General features: G+C 46.1%; 1 protein-coding gene across 1 annotated transcript in view; it reads left to right on the top strand.

Moving 5' to 3' along the window:
* The first annotated feature begins 2,958 nt into the window (after nucleotides 1-2,958).
* Nucleotides 2,959-21,769, top strand: part of LOC141993935 (uncharacterized) — an 89,760-nt gene continuing 70,949 nt past the window's right edge. The window contains exons 1-2 of the mRNA XM_074967858.1: nucleotides 2,959-3,475; nucleotides 4,458-4,831. Of these exons, the coding sequence (XP_074823959.1) occupies nucleotides 2,959-3,475; nucleotides 4,458-4,831 (891 nt within the window). The remainder of the gene's footprint in view (nucleotides 3,476-4,457; nucleotides 4,832-21,769) is intronic.

The following is a 21,769-nucleotide window of genomic DNA, read 5'->3' as shown; positions in this document are numbered from 1 at the left end:
TGCAGAAGGTCACCTCAAAAAGCAGCCTTACAACTTTATTCCAGAGTGCCTGCACTGGGGCAACCAGCTCCCATGAAATCCAGGGCTTTTAGGGCTCTTTTGCACCTTTTACCCAGGATACAGGCACTGGATTAGGGTGAGCATCTCTCTTTGGATACCTAGACGTTAGGGTCCTCCTTATCTCTTCCATTAAGGCCCCTTTTCAGTACTCTGGTAATGTAAAGAGGCTTTACGGGAGTGTAGATATAATTTACATCCACTCTAAGGTCCCTTTAGACTGCCATAGTGGTGTAAACGAGCCTTAGTGTAAGTGAGAATCAGGCCTTTGGCTTTTCCCGGCCCCCATCCTCAGCCACAGATAACCTCCATGACAGAGCTCTGTGGCTTTATATGGGTAACTGATTTGGGAAGAAGGATGATCTTGGGATCAGTGCACTGAACTGAGATTCTAGAGCTCTGGATTCAGTTCCCAGCTCTGCCTCTGTAACTTCCTGCGTTAGCTGGGGCATGTTTACACTGCAGTTAAACACCCACCACTGGCCCATGTCGGCTGACTCAGGGTCCCAGGGCTCAGGCTGCAGAATTGTAGTGTACACATTCGGGCTTGTGCTCTGGGACTCCATAAGTGAGAAGGGGAGTCCCAGAGTCCGGACTCCAGCCTGCACCCAAACATTGACGCTGCAATTTTACAGCTCCACGAGCCGGAGTCCGCTGACACAGGCCAGCCACAGGTGTTTAATTGCTATGTAGGCATACCCTTAATGTCGATTCTTCCAGCTGTCAGGTAGAGACAATGCAGAGGGGTGTTGTAAAGAGAAGGGTGGGGACCCTGTGTCTCTCCCCGGCTCAAGGCTCAGATGGTACTAGATGCCGATGTGCCATTTGAGCCTTTGAAAGTCTACCTCAGATCCATAAATATTTAGGTGCTCAGATACTGTGGTGATGGGAGGCTATCACAATCCCCCGCTTGTAACTGTGCACAATATTGCCAGGGTTACTGCCTCCATTTCCCCTCTGACTCCTTAAAAATTCCACCATATGTTCTCGTGTGCAATATTTCCCCTACCTGGGGCCTGCTTGCTGTGCCACACAGTGCAAAATAGTCCTTAAAAATCCCAAAGTACAGTCCAACAACGCAGCCTCTTTCAGCCTTCCAGCACTGACTCAGGAAGGTCGGCAAGCTAGCCCTGCCTCCCTACTCCCAGGGAGGCTCTGCAGCTTGCTGCGGCAACAGAGTCATGCTCTCCCTTTTGAGCCCCTCCCTGGAAGCTGACCTCCTTCTCCAGGTGTCTGTTTGGGCAGATTCCCTTGTTTCCCCTTCTGGTTCCCAAGTCCGATTCTCTCCTGACCCCACCGCTGGCCAAGGTGCACCTGTTCCGTTGCAGGAGAATTGAGACCCTCATCCTTAAAGGGGCTCAGTCAGCGTGTTACAGAGGAGATATAAGCAGATGAACAGCATGGTTTGGACTGAGGGGGGGCGAGGGAAGTTTTACTGTTACTTTACCAACAAGTAGTAATGGCAGCTTCCCTAACTCAACCTTTCTTCGCTAATGGCAATGTACAGTGGAGATCCTCCGTTGGCAGAGCAGAGGTCATCCAACATCTGCAGCCCAGCAATGGCAAAGGCACCTCAGTATCTGAAGATTTGGGCCTAACTTCCATTGATTTCAGTGAAACTTAAGAGCCTAAATCAAAGGTACTGTGTAACCTCAGCCTCTACAGCAGGGTGCACCATGAGCTATTCTAGTTAACCCGGCTGGTCAAGTCAGTGTAGTCTTGATAGGGTCTAGAGGCAGCAGTGTCCAGTCCTCCTCAGTGGAAAGAAAGATTTTTGTAGGTGCCATGCCTTGATGGCAAGCAGCTTCAGACTGACAACTAGGGCTAAGCATTACTGAGTTTTATCCTTTAAAGTGTGTACTGGAGCAAACCTAAATACATCCCAAGGGGAACAAATAGAATACTGTAGCTAGAGAAACATTACAACAATCAAAAGCAAAGCTTGTTTCATGTTCCATACAAGGTACCTGTACAAGAGTGATAGTGGTTACAACTTGATTTTAAATCCAACATGTTTAACTTTCCAAATAGTAAATGCACATGCATCACCTGTCTCTGATTCATAGATTCCAAGGCCAGAAGAGACCATTGTCATCATCCACTGTGACCTGCTGTATAACACAGGCCATAGAACTGCCCCAAAATAATTCCTGGAGCAGAGCTCTTACAAAAACATCCAATCTTGATTTTAAAATAGTCAGTGATGGAGAATTTACCACTACCCTTGGTAAAGGGTTCCAGGTTACATCTTATTTTCAGTCTGAATGCATCCAGCTTTAACATCCAGCCATGGAATCATGCTATAACTTTCTCTGATATATTGATGAGTCCTCAGCACTAATACAAGAATCCTCTGGCCCCTCACACAGGGTACATGGATCTCCAGGGGATATGGGCTCCATGCCACACAGGTGGCGTCTTCTCCCCTGCCCACCCCACCTCCCAGGGAAGTGCCCCAAATCCTGTTCCCTCATGTTGAACCCTCCACTCCCAGAGTATCTCTGTTCTAAACTCTTAGGCCTGGTCTACACTACGAGTTTATGTCAGATTTAGCAGCTTTAAATCCGAATTAACCCTGCACCCATCCACGCAACGAAGCCATTTTTTTGACATAAAGGGCTCTTAAAACTGATTTCTGTACTCCTCCCCAACGAGGGGATTAGCGCTGAAATTGACATCGCTGTTTTGAATTAGGGTTAGTGTGGATGCAATTTGAAGGTATTGGCCTACGGGAGCTATCCCACAGTGCACCATTGTGACCGCTCTGGACAGCACTCTGAACTCAGATGCACTGGCCAGGTGTACAGGAAAAGCCCTGGGAACCTTTGAATCTCATTTCCTGTTTGGCCAGGTGAGCTCATCACACCGGTGACCATGCAGAGGTCATCAGCACAGGTCACCATGCAGTCCCAGAATCGAAAAAGGGCTCCAGCATGGACCCAACAGGAGGTACTGGATCTGATCGCTGTGTGGGGAGAGGAATCCGTGCTATCAGAACTACGTTCCAAAAGACGAAATGCCAAAACATTTCAAAAAATTTCCGAGGCCATGAGAGACAGAGGCTACAGCCGGGATGCATCACAGTGCCAAGTGAAACTTAAGGAGCTCAGACAAGCGTACCAGAAAACCAAAGAATCAAACGGATGCTCCGGGACAGAGCCCCAGACATGCCGCTTCTACGCTGAGCTACATGCATTTCTAGGGGGGGCCGCCGCCACTACCCCACCCCTGACCGTGGACTTCGATGATGGGGTACTCTCTGCTATGGCTGAGGATTTTGCAGATGGGGAAGATGAGGAGGAGGAAGACGAGCTTGGGGAGAGCACACAGCACACCGTTCTCCCTGACAGCCAGGATCTTTTTATCACCCTGACTGAAATACCCTCCCAACCCAACCAAGCCGGAGAAGGGACCTCTGGTGAGTGTACCTTTTTAAATAAAATACATGTTATAAAAGCGAGCATTTTTTAATGATTAAGTAGCCCTGAGAACTTGGGATGCATTCGTGGCCAGTACTGCTACTGGAAAAGTCTGTTAATGTGTCTGGGGTTGGAGCGGAAATCCTCCAGTGACATCTCCATGAAGCTCTCCTGGAGGTACTCTAAAAGCCTTTGCAGAAGGTTTCTGGGGACAGCTGCCTTATTCCGTCCTCCAGGGTAGGACACTTTACCATGCCATGCTAGTAGCAAGTAATCTGGTATCATTGCATGACGAAGCCTGGCAGCATATGGTCCCGGTGTTTGCTGGCATTCAAGCACCATCCGTTCGTTATCTCTCTGTGTTATCCTCAGGAGAGTGATATCGTTCATGGTCACCTGGTTGAAATAGGGGAATTTAATTAAGGGGACATTCATAGGTGCCCGTTCCTACTGGGCTGTTTGCCTGTGGCTGAGAAGAAATCCTCCCCACAGTTAGCCACGCGGTGGTGGGGGAGGGGCATTGGCGCTGAGCTGTTCGCGTTTGGCTAGCAGTGATCTTCACTGATACCAGCCAGGCAGTGGGGGGAGGGGAAAAGCGATCATCCCAGAGAATTGGATGGGGGGAGGGGGTTAGTTTGGTTTCTGCTGCTGCACATTAACAGGAAAACTGCAGCAGTAAATAGCCAGCTCAACGGGCTTTGCTTAGTATGGGAAAGGAGGGGGCTGCTGTTATGAAGGTTGCAGAAGCCAAAAGACTATGGCTTACCATGGCCGCCTGCAAGCTGAATTCTGTTGCCCGGCCCTGCATGTGTGATCTCTAACACCAAAGCCGCAGGCACTCAATATAAGATGCAAAATGCCACCTTGTACCAAAATCACATGTGCTATGTAATGTGAATAGTGTTGTTCACTGTGAAAGAGTATAGCCATTGTTCTGCAAAATGTATCTTTTTAAATACTTCACTCCCTTTTTTCCTCCAGCAGCTGCAAATGTTTCAAGCCTCCCTCCTCCGTCCGAAAGGCTATCTCAGATAAGGCGGCGAAAAAAACGCACGCGCGATGACATGTTTTCTGAGCTCATGCAGTCGTCCAGCACTGACAGAGCTGTGTGGAGGGACACAATAGCAGAGTACAGGACAGTGGCTGATGAACGTGAGGAGAGGTGGTGGCAGGAAGATCAGAGGAGGCATGAGGCAATGCTGGGGCTACTGCGGGATCAAACGGACATGCTCCGGCGTCTGGTGGAGGTTCATGAATGGCAGCAGGATCACAGACTGCCGCTGCAGCCCCTGCTTAACCGCCCTCCCTCCTCCCCAAGTTCCAAAGCCTCCTCACCCAGACGCCCAAGAACATGGGTTGGGAGGCTCCGTGCAGCCAACCACTCCACCCCAGTGGACAGCCCAAGCAACAGAAGGCTGTCATTCAACAAGTTTTAAACTGGCTTTTTCCTTCCCTCCTACCCTCCTCCCACACCCCACCCGGGCTACCTTGTGAGTTATCTCCCTATTTTTACAATCAGTTAATAAAGAATACATGTTTTTTAAACGATAGTGACTTTATTTCCTTTGCAAGCAAGCTGTGATCTAAGGGGGGAGGGTGGGTGGCTTACAAGGAATTTAGAGGCAACCAAGGGGGTGGGTTTTCATCAAAGAGAAACAAACAGAAGTGTCACACAGTACCCTGGCCAGTCATGAAACTGGTTTTCAAAGCTTCTCTGATGCGCAGCGCTTCCTGCTGTGCTCTTCTAACCACCCTGGTGTCTGGCTGCGCGTATTCAGTGGCCATGCGATTTGCATCAACCTCCCACCCCACCGTAAACGTCTCGCCCTTACCCCCCCAGAGATTGTGGAGCACACAGCAAGCAGCAATAACCATGGGAATATTGGTTTCGCTGAGGTCTGAGCGAGTCAGTAAACTGCACAAGCGACCCTTTAAATGTCCAAATGCACACTCTACCACCATTCTGCACTTGCTCAGCCTATAGTTGAACAGCTCCTAACTACTGTCCAGGGTGCCTGTGTATGGCTTCATGAGCCAGGGCATTAAGGGGTAGGCTGGGTCCCCAAGGATAACTATAGGCATTTCAACATCCCCAACAGTTATTTTCTGGTCTGGGAAGTAAATCCCTTCCTGCAGCTGTTTAAACAGACCAGAGTTCCTGAAGACACGAGCGTCATGAACCTTTCCCAGCCATCCCACGTTGATGCTGGTGAAACATCCCTTGTGATCCACCAGTGCTTGCAGCACCACTGAAGAGTACCCCATGCGGTTTATGTACTGGCTGCCTTGGTGGTCCAGTCCCAAGATAGGGATATGCGTTCTGTCTATAGCCCCACCACAGGTAGGGAATCCCATTGCAGCAAAGCCATCCACTATGACCTGCACATTTCCCAGAGTCACTACCTTTGATAGCAGCAGCTCAATGATTGTGTTGGTTACTTGCATCACAGCAACCTCCACAGTAGATTTGCCCACTCCAAATTGATTCCCGACTGACCGGTAGCTGTCTGGCATTGCAAGCTTCCACAGGGCTTTTGCCACTAGCTTGTGAACTGTGAGGACTGCTCTCATCTTGATATTCTTGCACTTCAGGGCAGGGGAAAGCAAGTCACAAAGTTCCATGAAAGTGCCCTTACACATGCAAAAGTTTAGGAGCCACTGGGAATCATCCCAGACCTGCAACACTGTGTGGTCCCACCACTCTGTGCTTGTTTCCCGGGCCCAGAATTGGCGTTCCTTGGCATGAGCCTGCCCCATTAACACCATGATCTCCAAATTGCGGGGGAACGCGGTTTTAGAGAAAAGTGTGTTCATGTCCTCATCACCGTGCTTCTGTCGCCTCCTCGCCTGGTTTTTCAGGTGCTGGTTCTGCATAAACTGCACAATAATGCGCAAGTGTCAAGGTTCCTCCCCCACTCTGAACTTTAGGGTACAGATGTGGGGACCTGCATGAAAACCTCCTAAGCTTACTTTCACCAGCTTAGGTTAAAACTTCCCCAAGGTACAAATTAATTTTATCCTTTGTCCCTGGATCTCCACTGCCACCACCAAACTCTAACTGGGTTTACTGGGAAACGTAGTTTGGACACGTCTTTCCCCCCAAAATCCTCCCAACCCTTGCATCCCACTTCCTGGGGAAGGTTTGGTAAAAATCCTCACCAATTTGCGTAGGTGACCACAGACTCAAACCCTTGGATCTGAGAACAATGAAAAAGCATTCAGTTTTCTTACAAGAAGACTTTTAATAGAAGTAAAGAAATCACCTCTGTAAAATCAGGATGGTAGATACCTTAGAGGGTAATTAGATTCAAAACATAGAGAATCCCTCTAGGCAAAACCTTAAGTTACAAAAAAGACACACAGACAGGAATAGTCATTCTATTCAGCACAGTTCTTTTCTCAGCCATTTAAAGAAATCATAATCTAACATATACCTAGCTAGATTACTTACTAAAGTTCTAAGACTCCATTCCTGATCTATCCCCGGCAAAAGCAGCATACAGACAGCCACAGACCCTTTGTTTCTCTCCCTCCTCCCAGCTTTTGAAAGTATCTTGTCTCCTCATTGGTCATTTTGGTCAGGTGCCAGTGAGGTTACCTTTAGCTTCTTGACCCTTTACAGGTGAGAGGATTTTTCCTCTGGCCAGGAGGGATTTTAAAGGGGTTTACCCTTCCCTTTATATTTATGACAGCAAGGTGTTTACAATGGTCATAACTGCTGTGGTGAGCTGAACGGGCTCCATGCTTGCTGTGCTATCGTGTCTGCTCCTGCTTGGGCAATCCAGGGAAAAGGGAGTGAAACGATTGTTTGCTGTTGCTCTGACGGAGGGAGGGGCGACCGACAACATGGCTTACAGGGTTGGCTTACAGGGAATTAAAATCAACAAAGGGGGTGGCTTTGCAAGAAACAGAATGGCCCCCTCAAGGATAGAACTCAAAACCTCAAAGATAGAACTCAAAACTGGGTTTAGCAGGCCGTTGATTTCACGGAGGGAGGGAGGAGAAAATGAATACAAAACAAATCTTGTCTATTTCTTGTTTTGATCCATTTCATCTATCTTTATACATCTTGCTGGCAGAAGATGGTGCAGTATGACTGCTGGCCATCGTCTTCTCCTGGCTGCTGATTAAAAGACAGTGCACTAGGACTCCTGGTAGCACTGAATCGCCATGAGATGAAACTTAAAAGGGAAATGACCTGGCTGAATCACTCCCATGTTTGCCCAGGCGCCCCTGACCTCATTGAGGTCAGTTAAAAGAGCACCCTGGACTACGTTGACGATGGCTACCAGTCATACTGCACTGTCTGCTGCCAAAAGGCAATAAGCTGCTGCTGTGTAGCAATGCAGTACCACATCTGCCAGCACCCAGAAGACATATGGTGACAATTAGCTGAGCGGGCTCCATGCTTGCCGTGGTATGGCATCTGCACAGGTAACCCAGGAAAAAAGGCACGAAACGATTGTCTGCCATTGCTTTCATGGAGGGAGGGAGGGAAGGGGGGCCTGATGATATGTACCCAGAACCACCCATGACAATGTTTTAGCCCCATCAGGCATTGGGATTTCTACCCAGAATTCAAATGGGCGGCGGAGACTGCGGGAACTGTGGGATAGCTACCCACAGTGCAATGCTCTGGAAGTCAACGGTTGCCTTGGTACTGTGGACACACTCCGCCGACTACATGCACTTAGAGCATTTGTGTGCGGGGACACACAATCGACTGTATAAAAACGCTTTCTACAAAACCAGCTTCTATAAATTCGACCTAATTTCATAGTGTAGACAAGGCCTTAGATAAAGCTATCAATGCAGCAATAGCCCTATAGCTACTGAATTCTTCTAAATGAAGATATAACAAGTAGTTTTTCCACTGAGTTGCCACAACTCCTATGACCGAATGAAAATAGATTTATAATATCAGATTGGGGAATGTAATCATTATAGCTAAAGATAAATTATTATTGCTGCCATCTGGACTTTGTGAGAAACATCCTTCTGAAGAATGTAGTGCATTTACTACCAAAATAGAATTTGGTGCAAAAGTAAACAAAAAAAGAGCTTAATTTTAACTAAATGGGAGAATAGACACTAATTCAGAATCTACAGCAGGGGAAGTATTGACATTAACAAATGCTATTTGCACAAAAATATTCATGAAATCTTGTAGCTATTTTTTAGCTTGTCAAGTGTATTGATGTAGTAGAATAGCTTCCTGATTACTAGTCCTTTTAGTGAAGATGGTGTAAGCCACATGTTCTCAGAGACATGGGAATGTTTTGATATTTGCCCCCACCCCACTCCCACAAAGGAGTCTGGTTAACCTTGAAGCAGACAATTATTGCATTTAGCAGAAATGTATAATAGTGTTTTGGGTGGCTTCCTTGTGCTGTATACACAGCTGGTGGGGAACTTTGACAAAACATTTGTCAGAAAATGGCAAAGAAAGCCCAGAACCACCGATACTCTGACATTCATTTAAGATATATGTGACACTCTGTACCTCAAAGTAGCACCCTGGAACCCCCATATTCACCATGGTGATATGAGTATGATATGTTTTGTACAAAGAATGCCCTGTGAGGTATCATTTTAAAAGTCTTGATCTGTTGAACATTAATATCCTGTTGGACTGTATGTGATGTTATAAAGTATCGCTGTATGTGTCACTGTATGTTGTGAGGTTGGAAACACCCACAAACAGCCTTTCAGGTACAACAATGGAGTAGCCATAGATAGCCAGATGGTCATCAGTGGCTCATCAGCACCCATCAAAGGAAGAATCCACTATCCCAGAGACTTCTCAGAGAGAACACATATGCAATGGAGATTGCTTGACCAATGGGGACTGCCTGATCCCCATGTCATAGCAAACATCTTTTCAGCAAGCTGGAAGAAAATATAAAAGAGGGGAAGTGACATCATCACTCGGCCTTTTTCCCCTCCCGCAGCTCAACCGCTGGAGGAACATCTGGAGAACAAAGATTTTGAACTGGAGATGGGTGGTCCCAGGACGGAAATGGAGTCCAGTCTGTGTTTGAAGATCTGTGACCTGTTTGTACCATCTGTTAGGATGAGACACTGCTTGATTCAAATCCTGTTTAGTTTGTAGAACTTAGACTGCAAATTTATTTTTATTTCTTAAGTAACCAATTCTGATCTCTATGCCTGCTACTTATAATCACTTAAAATCTATCTTTCTGCAGTTTATAAATCTGTTTTATATTTTACTTAAAACAGTGTGATTTGGCTGAAGTGCTTGGAAAATCTCAGCTCAGTTTACAAAGGCTAGTGTGTGTCCTCTCCACATCGACGGAGGGGTGGACTGGGTAATGAACTTACACTGGCCAAGTTTCTGACCAGTGCAAGACAGTACAGTTTTGGGGTGCAAGACTGGAGAGCTGGGGGGAATTGCCTGGAGCCTCTTTATTGTTGGTTCATGAGTGGCTGGGAAAGCATTTGTGTAACTCAGTTGGGTGTGTCCCTGCCTGTGGATGTCTGTGTAAATGCAGTACCTGCCAGAATTTTGTTTCCTGACATCAGCATCAAAGTGAGAGAGGCAGCCCAGATTGGTGGAACAGAGGGCTCAGTGGTCCTACAGTCCAGGCTGCACCTTGGCGACCCTGTCACAATATGGGAGACCTGTGTTCAAATCCCTTCTGTGCCTGATTTGGAGTAAGGACTTGAATGACTGTCTCCCACATCCAGGTGAGTGCCCTAACCTCCAGACATTAGCTATTCTGGATGTGCTTTCTCTCCCGCCACCCCCCACCCACCAATCACATGTAATTCATCTGTGACATCATAAGATTTTAGGGTAGGTGTGAATGCAGCTCACACAGGTATACCTGAGATAGCTTTGATCTAGGGAGATCAAAGCTAACTTGAGTAACAATAGCATTGTAGCTATGGCAGCATGGGCAGATGGCACTAGCTAGCCACTGAAGTATGTACCCAGGGTCCTAGGTGGGATTGGACTAGCTCTCTCTCCCTGCTATGGCCTGGGGAGCTCTGTGACCCCACCACAGCTAAGTACTTGTGATACATTTATTCAGATGGCTCCACAAGACATGGATTTTTGTTGAAATGGTGAGTGTACTGCTGTTTATTTCTCTGCATATGATGAAGGTGACGGTGTTGATGTGGTTTAATGTGTAGAATGTATGTGTTTAACGTACCCTCCAAAAGCGGTCAAATTTAAATTCCTGCACAAGCCCCTACACAGACATCTATCCATTATACCACTGGCTGCTAGGCCTGAACAAAGAGCCCTGAGGTAAGGGTGAAGCTTTGGAGAAGGCTGGAGCTATGGGGAAGTGGCCTAGGAAACTGAAAGCAGTTTAGTTTAGGGGACACAGTGGTGTGTGGCTGCTATTCTTAGGGTCCTTGGGCTGGGACCTAGAATAGTGGGTGGTCCCAGGTTCCCCCCATAGGCCATGGGGAAGTGACCTACAATTGGACAGTAATAAAGGGGTTATGAACTACATAGCGGCCTAGCTAGGGCCAGAAGGGCCAAGAGAGGGTGAAACCATTGCCTCTAGGGAGGAAGCCCTGGAGGTACAGCTCAATACCAGGGCTGGGACTGTTTAAAGACTGCAGACACACCTGACCAGAAGGGGCACTCATGAGAGGTGGGTGCTATGCCATTACACTAACCCACTAGCAGTCACTGAGTTATGTGCTCTGTTTAGGTTAGCTATAAAAGATTAAGCAAAAGAATACACTTTGTCACAGACCGAGGAAACATTTTTTGGGCAAGGAATTGACACCTAAACTCCTCAGGAACTGGAGGGAAGAAGGGCCCCCAGCTGGTGATCACTTGAAACAATCTCAGACTTTGGATAACTAATGTTTAGGGTGCTTGGACCCTATGGCTATAGTACCTGTGTGTGTGTGCATTTGAGACCTCATAAAAAGTAGCTTTAAGTAAAAGCACTCTGGGTTACATCAACCATTTATCAGATGAAGGAGCTGTGTCCCTACTGACTTATTCCCAACACTACCTGGAGAGAAACAGTTGAGTTACCACTGCTTTGAGTTCAGAAAACCCTGGATAACATAGCCTCAAATCTTTTAGAACAAAAGCAAATCCAGCTCAGTTCTGAGCCATCCACCAGTCTTCCTGTGGGGTATCCCTACCATTTCCTTTGTTCCCAAACAGTCTCTTACTTGCATACCACTTGCTTCTTAGGGTCTAAAATGCTCCTCTCCACTGGCTGGCTAGCAGGCACATCACTCTGCAGGCAAAGCTCCCTTCAGGCAGACCTACATCCACCTTGCTGGCTAGTCAGCTATGAACTGAGCCAGCTCTTTCTTTTTATTCCCCCTCCTGGCACGGCACTGGTTGCAGGTATAGTGGGGTGGAGCTAGGTGGGGCCCATAGGTACTCCTTAACCCCTTCGCTGCTGGTGTGAGATTTCTGTGTGTCACAAGGCCCCATCCCTTTGCCAATTATTCCTACTTATGGCGAATTACAAATACATGGGCCTTTTAAATAGTTAGCTATCCCATGGTCATGATCCATCCCGCCTACTTACAATTAGCATCTAAAAATTGTATGGCAAAAGCATATGGTGTGTTGAGCAAGTGACTTTATAGCAGAAAGAGGGTGCTGGGAACCCAGACAGCAACTTGGACAGGATTTCCTCTTTGTGCTCTTGAGCTCCAAGAAGGGAAACCAGCTGATGCGCACCCCACTATTCTATGGCCATGAGAAGGTGCAGTCTGCTTGGGGGTTGACCATCCCCACCTAGACATGTGGTAGAGCATGGACTTCAGGGAAATGCATGCTATCCCTTTGCAGAGCTCACGTCATGGGCAGTGACTAGAACATGCTACAAGGCCCCCGGCTCCATCCGGCCCCGTACTAGCAGGGCACACATGAGTGCTTTACAGTGATAAGCAGGTAACAGTGTAACCCAAGTGATTTCAGAACCAGATTTAAAAGATCAGTAGAGGTTTGTTGTCCCCTCACACACCACTCCCTAGCCTCCTCAGCCCAAATATACATATCAGTGTACAACATTAGTCAAGCCCGGAGGCTACCTTACAGCAGAAACGAACAAAGAAATAGCTTTAGTCAATATAACCCCATTTCATGGGAGGAAAGTGTAGTTTATAATAACCTTACCAAAATGAGATGAAATGGGGCTGTTAATTTCATTTAATGCTTTAAGAGCACCTAAATTGGATGTGTTTATCAGTTCATAACACTGCTGGTCAGAATTTGCATTTTCATATAAACCTCAGTGGTGAGAAACTAAAATAGCCAACTGGTGAGAAGGGACACTTGTAAATAAATATGCTTTATGAAAATCATGTAAGTGCTGCAGCTGCAAACTATTCTACATGCTTGCCTTCCTTCTAGTCATCTTAAGTACATTTATCCATGACCACCATAACTATCACATTTATTAGTTACACTTCTCCTTGTTATTGTGTTTGAAATGCATTTCAGGACAATTAGGCTATTCTGCCGCGGACATCTTTTTTTAGAAAAAAGGTTTAAAAAGTCTGGTGTTCTGAAATTCCAGAAGAGTTTATTTATGTATCAGGGATACAGAGGGGAGTAACAGCAGCACAGAAAAAAAAAATCATTGTCACAAATTAAGATTGATCTTCCCAGTAAAGCTCTGTGAGGAAGATCTCACCACTGTCCAAAAAAAAAAAAAAAAAACAAACAAAAACTTCACAATTTGTTTCCATACTTCCATTTGTAGAAAGAATTCACTTTCGATTTTGGATAAAAATAAAAAAGTTTGTGTTTCCACAGGAACGAAGGGTTTTTTCCACTTTTCTTCTAAGGAAAAAAAGTGTCATATAATAGAAAAGTATCTCTTCCTACAGATCCATTATATATATGATGATAAATTCACCATATGCAAGTATAGAGAAGGCGAATGTGACAGACAAATATCAATGGAATCTGTCATAGAGCAGCCATGTGTCCTGCAGCAGTCCACAACATGACAGATGCACCTACCTTAGTTTCCCTCCTGAGCCTCCTGAAACAGTCCGAACAGTCTTAGTGCAAACAGCCCTTGTGCGATTACTTTATTACCAAAGCGTAGTCTCTGACAAGAGCCCTAAACACGTCTGTTTCTCACCTAAGTGCAAGCAGTCATTAAACTCATGAGACCTCATCCCTCAATACCTCACACTAATCCTTTGACCCTGCCCAAATTATCAATTATCTCCTGGCCTGGTACCAGGACAGACACCCCAGGTCTTACAACCAGAGTGCAACCATCTTTTCTCAGTGGGAACTCCCACAGCAAGTCTGCTGGGAGCATTCTTGCCAGGAGGGCATCTTTCACTCCTCCTGGCCCACTCACAGTTATTCTGGGACCAGCTCTCTGGCTCTAGAGATGTCAGTGGGTAAGCTCCTGCAATGCTCCCCTGCCTTCAGCCCTCTCCAACCCTTAGCTATGGCTCTGGGGTGCAGAGCCAGGAGACAGCTCCTTCTGGCTGTTCTCCTGCTTTCAGCCTTCTCCCAGGAACCACCTTCTACTTCCCCCTGCAACCACTCCAGTCTCTGGTAGCTCTCACTTGCCCTTCCTGACTGAACCAGCCTACTGGGATTCCCTCTGATAGAGTCACTCCTTGACCATTTATAGCCTCCAGGTGCTGCCCAGCCCTCATAATTGGCCAAATGGAGCACCTTCTGTAGCACAGGGGAGCTGACCTACTTCATTTACTGGGGTCAGCCACCCTATGACAGCATCACAACAAAAAACCCATGTCATTAAAGGTCTTTACATCACCCAATACGGTAACAATAAATACAGACAACAAAAAAAGTTTTAAAAGCAATATTTAAGGACTGAAATCCATAGATTCACTAATGAAAAGACCATGTCCAGTTAAGAACAACTCAAGCTTCTCATTTTCACCACACATTCATCCAAGTGGTGCAAAACATTGCGGGGGCGGGGTCCTGTTCTGGCTCCTCAGGTCACATGGATGACCAGTTAGTGTCATTATCGAAAAATGTTTTTGACATTCAGCTCACAAGGAAATTTCATCCCTCACTCCTGGAGGAGGACGTGGCCACACTGATCCATGCATCTGTCACCTTCAAGCTGCATTATTGTAATTCAGTGCATCGGAAGCTGAATGTGAAATCAAGACAACACACAGGCTCCAGCTGGTACAGATTGCAACTGCCTGTCCTCTCCATGGTTTAGATCCCAGTGAACACATCAGGCTCAAGCCCTTCCACTGTTTCCCAGTCAGTTTCCAATGCCAGTTTAAGGCCTTAGTCCTTCTCTTCAAAGCAATTCATGGATCATTAAGACCAGATTTTCTATGGGAGAAGGAGATGGATTGTATTCTGGCTCATGCTTCACCAACAGCATAATTAACTAAGGCCACAATGAGCAAACACCTATAAAAGAGTAAATTTAAGTTCAATGCAGTTACTCCTGTGCGTGAAGTTACTTATACAGATTTGTTTATGCAGGCTCAGGGCTTCAGTTCCAATTACTGATTCCAGTTCTGTTTGGAGACTTTACGTGCTACTGTAATGCAAATAGATAAATGACAGCTGTGATGACCTGTGAGATGTCATGACACACTGAGATTATAATTAACACATTGAACTGGTGGTATAGCACGCTGGCAGTTAGTCAAACACTTTTCTTCTGCTAAGGGGGGCAAAGCTGATATGAAAGTCACCTAGACAATGAGCACTGGACTGAAAATACCATTTTTACAGCAGGGTTGTACTTCCGCCAGAGCCTGTTGTGATTTCATTGCTTCAATTTCAGAGAGTTAGTCTTAGTTTTAAAAGATAAAAGGGATCATCCTGAAAACTCATGTGAGTAGTCCTTATTCTTACAAGTACAGAGATTGACCTAAGCAGTAATACTTGCCAGAGTGAAGAGTTCTCATATAGGTTCAGAGTATGCACTCTTGTCACAGAGTATCACTTACTCAGCTAAATAGCCCCTTTGAAGTCAACAGGGCTGCTTGCAAGAGCCAGTGCTACTCTGTCTAAGGATTGCAGAATCTAGTCCATGAGTAGGGGTTTTTCAGATTAGACTCTGTGTCTTAGTTTATTCTTTCAGTTCAGTTTTATGTCTAAAGCAAGGAAAAGCTATCTTAATTAAATCCATTCTGAAACTCTGGTTTTTGAGTTTGCTCAATGCATTCTGCTATATAAACTGTGTCACAATTCCTTCTCAGTATAGTCTTGCAACGTAGAGGTACCTAAACATAGCAATTAGTGCAGAGAGATAAAATGAGGCCAGAATAAACACTATAGAGAAAAATAAACTCCAATTGTTAGTGTTTTGTTTGCTTTCTTTAAAAAAAAAGGAAACTAATTACTCATTGGGGGGAAAATCCCATCTAAATTTGAATTCTATTTCTTCTGTTCATCAACATTTTTATATCTATCTATTGTAAAGCCTACCAGCATTTAAAAATTAGTTGAGGTTGTGTTGCTATTACAAAAGGTTAAATGAATAGATTAGGAGATGCACAGATGTTTATGGTTTTGGTTTATAGCTCTGGGACATCCCATTCTGGAGACAGTGAGTTCCAGTTCATTTTAACAGTAATTAGAAGTACCCCCGTAACGAGGTATTTCCTGCTGAAAACAACTTCATTAGTTTGGGTGATTTTATTGGTTTCCTTTAGGGTGAAAAAACTACTGCTAATAGTTGTAATTTAATAGGAAAATTACTGAAGCAAGAAAGATTCCACTGAATCTTAATGAGGCATTAGACAGAAGTTCCCTTTCCAAATAATGAAATAACCGAAGAGCAGCTACCTGAAGACGTTATCATATGAATACATTTAAGCTGGCATTGCAGAGCCATTTTGTTTAAATATTGTTTAAATAAAGTAATTAGGACGCTATAGAGAAAAGGCCTGTCAGTTTAACAAATTTTAAATAAATTTAGCTATGCCCTTGGGTATTTGCCCTCTGTCCCCAACACTGGTTTAAAAGCAAAGCGCTGTCAACAAAACTGACCTTTAGAAAAATTGTCTTCTCTTTCAGTGAAAAGGGAGATTTTTATGCCCCTCCCTCATTTATGGCCCAATCTTTCATGGTACTGAGCATCTTCGATGGGATGCAGAGCACCCTCAGTTATCATTTATAGCACATCAGTTGCTTGTTATGGTGTGTGTCACATGCCATGAAGGAGAAAGGATGAATGGCTCAGATCTGGATTCTGTTGTTGCCTCAGCCACAGTCTCTGTTTGACCTTAGAAATAGGGTTAGATTGTGTCTTTAGACATGCCTATCACAACCAGGATGATGGTGATCAGACCCAGTAGTCAAAGCAGGAGTCAGGTACCGGGAGGTCAGAGTCCGAGACAGGCCAGAGCACAAACTGAGAATCAGACATCAGGAAGCAGGAGGGTCAGGTTACCAGTAGGTTGTGGTCATGCACCTGGTTACAGACAGCAATCAAATAGCAAAGTCAAGGACACACCAGGGTTAGAAGCCAGAATCTAGGGTCTTTTGCAAGGAGAGTCTGCAACACAGAGAAAGGAGCGGGCAGTCTGTGTAATTTCTCAGACAGCTGAGATGTTCCTGGTTTAAGTACTGGTATCAGTCTAGCATGCATAAGGCCCAGGGACAATTCTGAAATAAGGGGCAAGGGGTACCGATTATGAATAGTTACTTGGTTCAATGTGCGATAGTCTGTGCAGAGGGATAGTGCCCCTGCTGGAGAGGTAGATTGAAAATGAAGCCCTTGGCAAGGTTTTCTTGAGCTCTGGTTCAGAAATGGAGTATATCTGTCCATAGGGCATGTTTGCCCCAGACTGTAGGTCTATTGGTCAGTCATAGTCTCTGTGGGGGGTAGTGAGTTTGTTTGTTTTTTTCCCCAAAAACATCCAGGTATTCACAGTACTTCTCAAGGAGGCTGAGGTTCTTGCCTGGAGCCGCTCCCATCTAGCTAGCCCCCACCATCTGGGGTTCCTCTTCCAAGGGTCTCAATGTAGTTCATTTGGGGGTTGGTTGCTTCTTTGGAAGCAGCCTTTCTGACAGTATTCAGAGGAGAAACTAATGCTCTTCAGCCACCAGGAGATACATGGGTCATGCAACTCCAACCAAGACATGCCAAGAATTATCAGGAAGAACAGGGAGTGGATCACATCAAAGCATATTGTTTCTCAGTACCCTTCCACTACAGCCTCTAAAGAGTCAGTCTCTTAAGTCACTGGTTCCCAATGATAGGGGTGACCCATCAATCATACCCACAAGGTCCAGTGTGGGATTCAGCCGGAGGGGATCTGAAGGGTTTTGCCTGCCTCTGCCTCTATAAAGTTGGCAGCAGCCCTGGAGCCTATCATTGCTAGCTGTGGAAGGATCTGCTGCACCTGTCCCAAGACCTGCAACCACAGTAGCAGCTGGAAATTCAGGGAGGTACTATGGTTCCCAGTTTGGAGTCTACTTGAGGGTGGGGGTTGGTTCCAAAGCATGGAGCTCTGGTGATGCCCAGGCTGTATCCCCCTACTGTTTCCTGAGTTGTAGAGAGCTGGCCAAGAGACAGGAGCTTGTCTTGCTCCCCTGCAGTAAAAACAATGGCCCAGCTGTTGCTGATGTTCTCTCTCCTCCAGGGTCTGATGTGGATGACCCAGGTTGATACGCATAGTTGCAGGACTCAGTTCTACAGGCCTCAGTGTGGTGGGTGGGAGTAGGGGTGTCAGGCCACACCTCCTTTCCTCCTTCAGTTCACACAGCCAAGAGTCATTATGCAGAATGAGGTCAATAAAGGTGTCTAGGCAGGTAGGATTTTCAGCACAGGCTAGTTAAACTTTGACCTCATCATTGATCCCTCACCGGAATTGGTAAAGTTGGGTTGCCTCATTCCATTCAACATCAGCCATGAGCCATTGGAAATGGGTGGAATAGGAGGTGGTCAGCCCTTGCCCCGGTGAAGCTTCCGGAGGGCAGCCTCTGCCATGTGGATGCGATGCAGGTCATAGAAGATGGTCATGAAGGCTTGCAGGAAGGTGTCCCAGGCAGAGAGCACAGGGCTGTTCCGCTCCAAGAGAGGGAGCCCCATTCGAGCCCTTTTCTGGAGAGCAGGCTGACTACAAGCCCCACTTTGTTCTGGTCTGTGGGGTACATTCAGGAGTGGAACAGGAAGAGCAGCCTGCATTGGTTCAGGAAACCCTGGAATTTCCAATGATCCCCCTTGAACCATTTGAGCAGTGGCACCATGGGGGCTGGTTCAGGAGATGCGCAGTTTGCTTGGGCATGTAATGTCACCACTTCTCCCTTTGAGCATGCAAGCTGCTCATGTAGGGTTTTTGCCTTGGCAGTGAGCTGCACCATCTCAGCCTGTGACCGGGCTAGTTGATCACACAGGGTCTGTGCTTTGAGAGCACTCTGTGTAGCGTGGGTCTTCAGTGCATCCTTCTCCACCTGCTGATGGGTGACTTGGTCCTGGGTCTTCAGGGAGCCACTGGTTGGAAGGCAACCTGCCCCTCCATCTGTGGCAAAGATGGTCTGAACAAATTTTCACAACTAGGATGATGGAGGTCACACCTAGTGATTGAAGCAGGAGTCGGGAGTCAGGCCAAGTCAGGTACAGGAGATCAGAGTCCGAGATGGGCCAAAGGGCAAAGTGAGAGTCAGGTGCCAGGAGGTAGGTAGGGTCATGTACTAGTAAGTCGGGATCGTGCACCAGGTTACAGCCAGCAATTGAATAGCAAAGCTGAGGACAAACCAAGGTTGGAAGCCGGAGTCTAGGGTCTATCATGAGCAGGGTCTGGAGTAGAGACTGGCAGGCAGTCTGTGTTGTTGTTAGGAGAGAGTCCCTTCATGGCTTCCTGGTTAAGTACTGGTATTGGCCAATCAGGAGATTGTGAAGGGCCTCTAATCAGGTCCTGTTGGGCAGTACTTTCTGTGAAGCCCAGCCTCACAGGGTTCTCCTGTGGGAGGCCTACCTACACCTCCTGCAGTGATCATACAGGAAGATCTGGATGACCTTGTAAACTGGAGTAATAGTAATGGGATGAAATTTAATAGTGAAAAGTGCAAGATCATGCATTTAGGAATTAATAACAAGAATTTTTGTTATAAGATGGGGACGCATCTCCTGGAAGTAACAGAAGAGGAGAAGGACCTCGGAGTATTGGTTGATCACAGGATGACTATGAGCCGCCAACGTGATATGGCCGTGAAAAAAGCTAATGAGGTCTTGGGATGCATCAGGCGAGGTATTTCCAGTAGTGATAAGGAAGCACTGGTTATACAAGGCATACAAGGCACTGGTGAGACCTCATCTGGAATATTGTGTGCAGTTCTGGTCTCCCATGTTTAAGAAGGATGAATTCAAACTGGAACAGGTACAGAGAAGGGCTACTCGAACGAGCCGAGGAATGGAAAACCTGACTTATGAAAGGAGACTCAAAGAGCTTGGCTTGTTTAACCTAGCCAAAAGAAGGCTGACAGGAGATATGATTGCTCTCTATAAATATATCAGAGGGATAAATACCAGGGAGGGAGAGGAATTATTTAAGCTCAGTACCAATGTGGACACAAGAACAAATGGATATAAACTGGCCATCAGAAGTTTAGACTTGAAATTAGATGAAGGTTTCTAACCATCAGAGGAGTGAAGTTCTGGAACAGCCTTCCCATGGGAGCAGTGGGGGCAAATGACATATCTGGCTTCAAAACTAAGCTTGATAAGTTTATGGAGGGGATGGTATGATGGGATAGACTAATTCTGGCAATTAATTGATCTTTGACTATTAGCGGTAAATATGCCCAATGGCCTGTGATGGGATGTTAGATGGGGTGGGATCTGAGTTAGTACAGAGAATTCTTTCCTGGGTGTCTGGCTAGTGAGTCTTGCCCACATGCTCAGGGTTTAGCTGATCGCCATATTTGGGGTCAGGAAGGAATTTTCCTCTAGGGCAGACTGGCAGAGGCCCTGGGGGTTTTTCACCTTCCTCTGCAGCATGGGGCACGGGTCACTTGCTGGAGGATTCTCTGCACCTTGAAGTCTTTAAATCATGATTTGAGGACTTCAATAGCTCAGACATAGGTTAGGGGTTTGTTACAGGAGCAGGTAGGTGAGATTCTGTGGCCTGCGTTGTGCAGGAGGTCGGACTAGACAATCATAATGGTCCCTTCTCACCTTAAAGTCTATGATTCTATGATTCTGTGATATAAAGGCATCAGTTTCCCAGAACCCCCATGGTCCCAGAGTTCAGCCCTGCAGGTTCTAGCAACACCCCTCTGGAGTACAATCTCTTGCTCTGAGTTAGGGGTCAAAGAGGAGTAATTTGCCACTGGCCTATATTCCACCTTAATCCCCTGTTCTAATGTGTAGTCCAAGTCACAATCCACTGGTATCAAAACAGGTTTGTTCTCTGCCCAGCCCAACCATGCCTCTGCTGGTGCAACCATAGCTACCCCACTATTTATACTCATGTTAGCTTGGTGAGAGCTAGCGCGAGCATGTGTGCATGAGCAGGGGAATCATACCCACGGTTGCCAATTTTCATGTGGTTAAATAAACACCCCGACTTTCACAATAAGACAAAAATCAAGCTAATCCCATTTCAAAACAAGGTCAAAACAAGCCAATCCCTAAGAACCCCAACACTCTATGTGACTAGATCCCACTGGTGTGCAGTCTGGGACTGTGGTGGGCCCGCTGTCCCCTTGCCCTTGCTTGCCGGGAGCTGATCAAAAAAAGAAGCAACAAGCTACAACAAGCTACAAGCCAAAAACTAGCCAACAAGCAACTCACAAGCCAATTAAGCCAAAAACAAGCCCAGTTTCTGCATTTTTTTTGGTGGGTTTGGCATTTCTGATCACACCCCTAGCTCATAGTGTAGATGTACCTATAGGCCTGTGTCATGCTTTGGCAATATCATTAAATAAAAGAATTGTAGCCACTAGTAACAGCTCATCCTGACTGCTAATTCAATAAATGATGAGCTTCTGAACCCTTTTTTGATGTTCAGGGGGGAACTAATCCAAACCTCAGTTTTAAAAGGTATTGAATGAAAGGAAGTGCAATGAGGCTTATTCCAAAATGAGCCTAATTAAAGATTCCAAAAAGCAGCTTTTTGACACCTGTGAATAGCAGAGCAAGGAAGGATGAAGTGTTAGAATGTAATCTTTGATCCTAGCCTAAGTTAAGGAAGTTAAAAAAAAAAGTGCATCTCTCTCAGCAGATCCTTCGGGCCTGGCAGGTACAAGATAAATTCAATAATTAATGTCCAGTGTGGGAAAGGGAAGATGTTTGAGTCTTCTGATATTTAAACCAACATCAGCTTAACAAGCTTAGTACAAGAATATACCTGATGGA

Source organism: Natator depressus, chromosome 1 (genome assembly GCF_965152275.1).
Source record: "Natator depressus isolate rNatDep1 chromosome 1, rNatDep2.hap1, whole genome shotgun sequence".
Lineage (NCBI taxonomy): Eukaryota > Metazoa > Chordata > Testudines > Cheloniidae > Natator > Natator depressus.
This window is presented reverse-complemented; position numbering and strand designations above follow the sequence as displayed.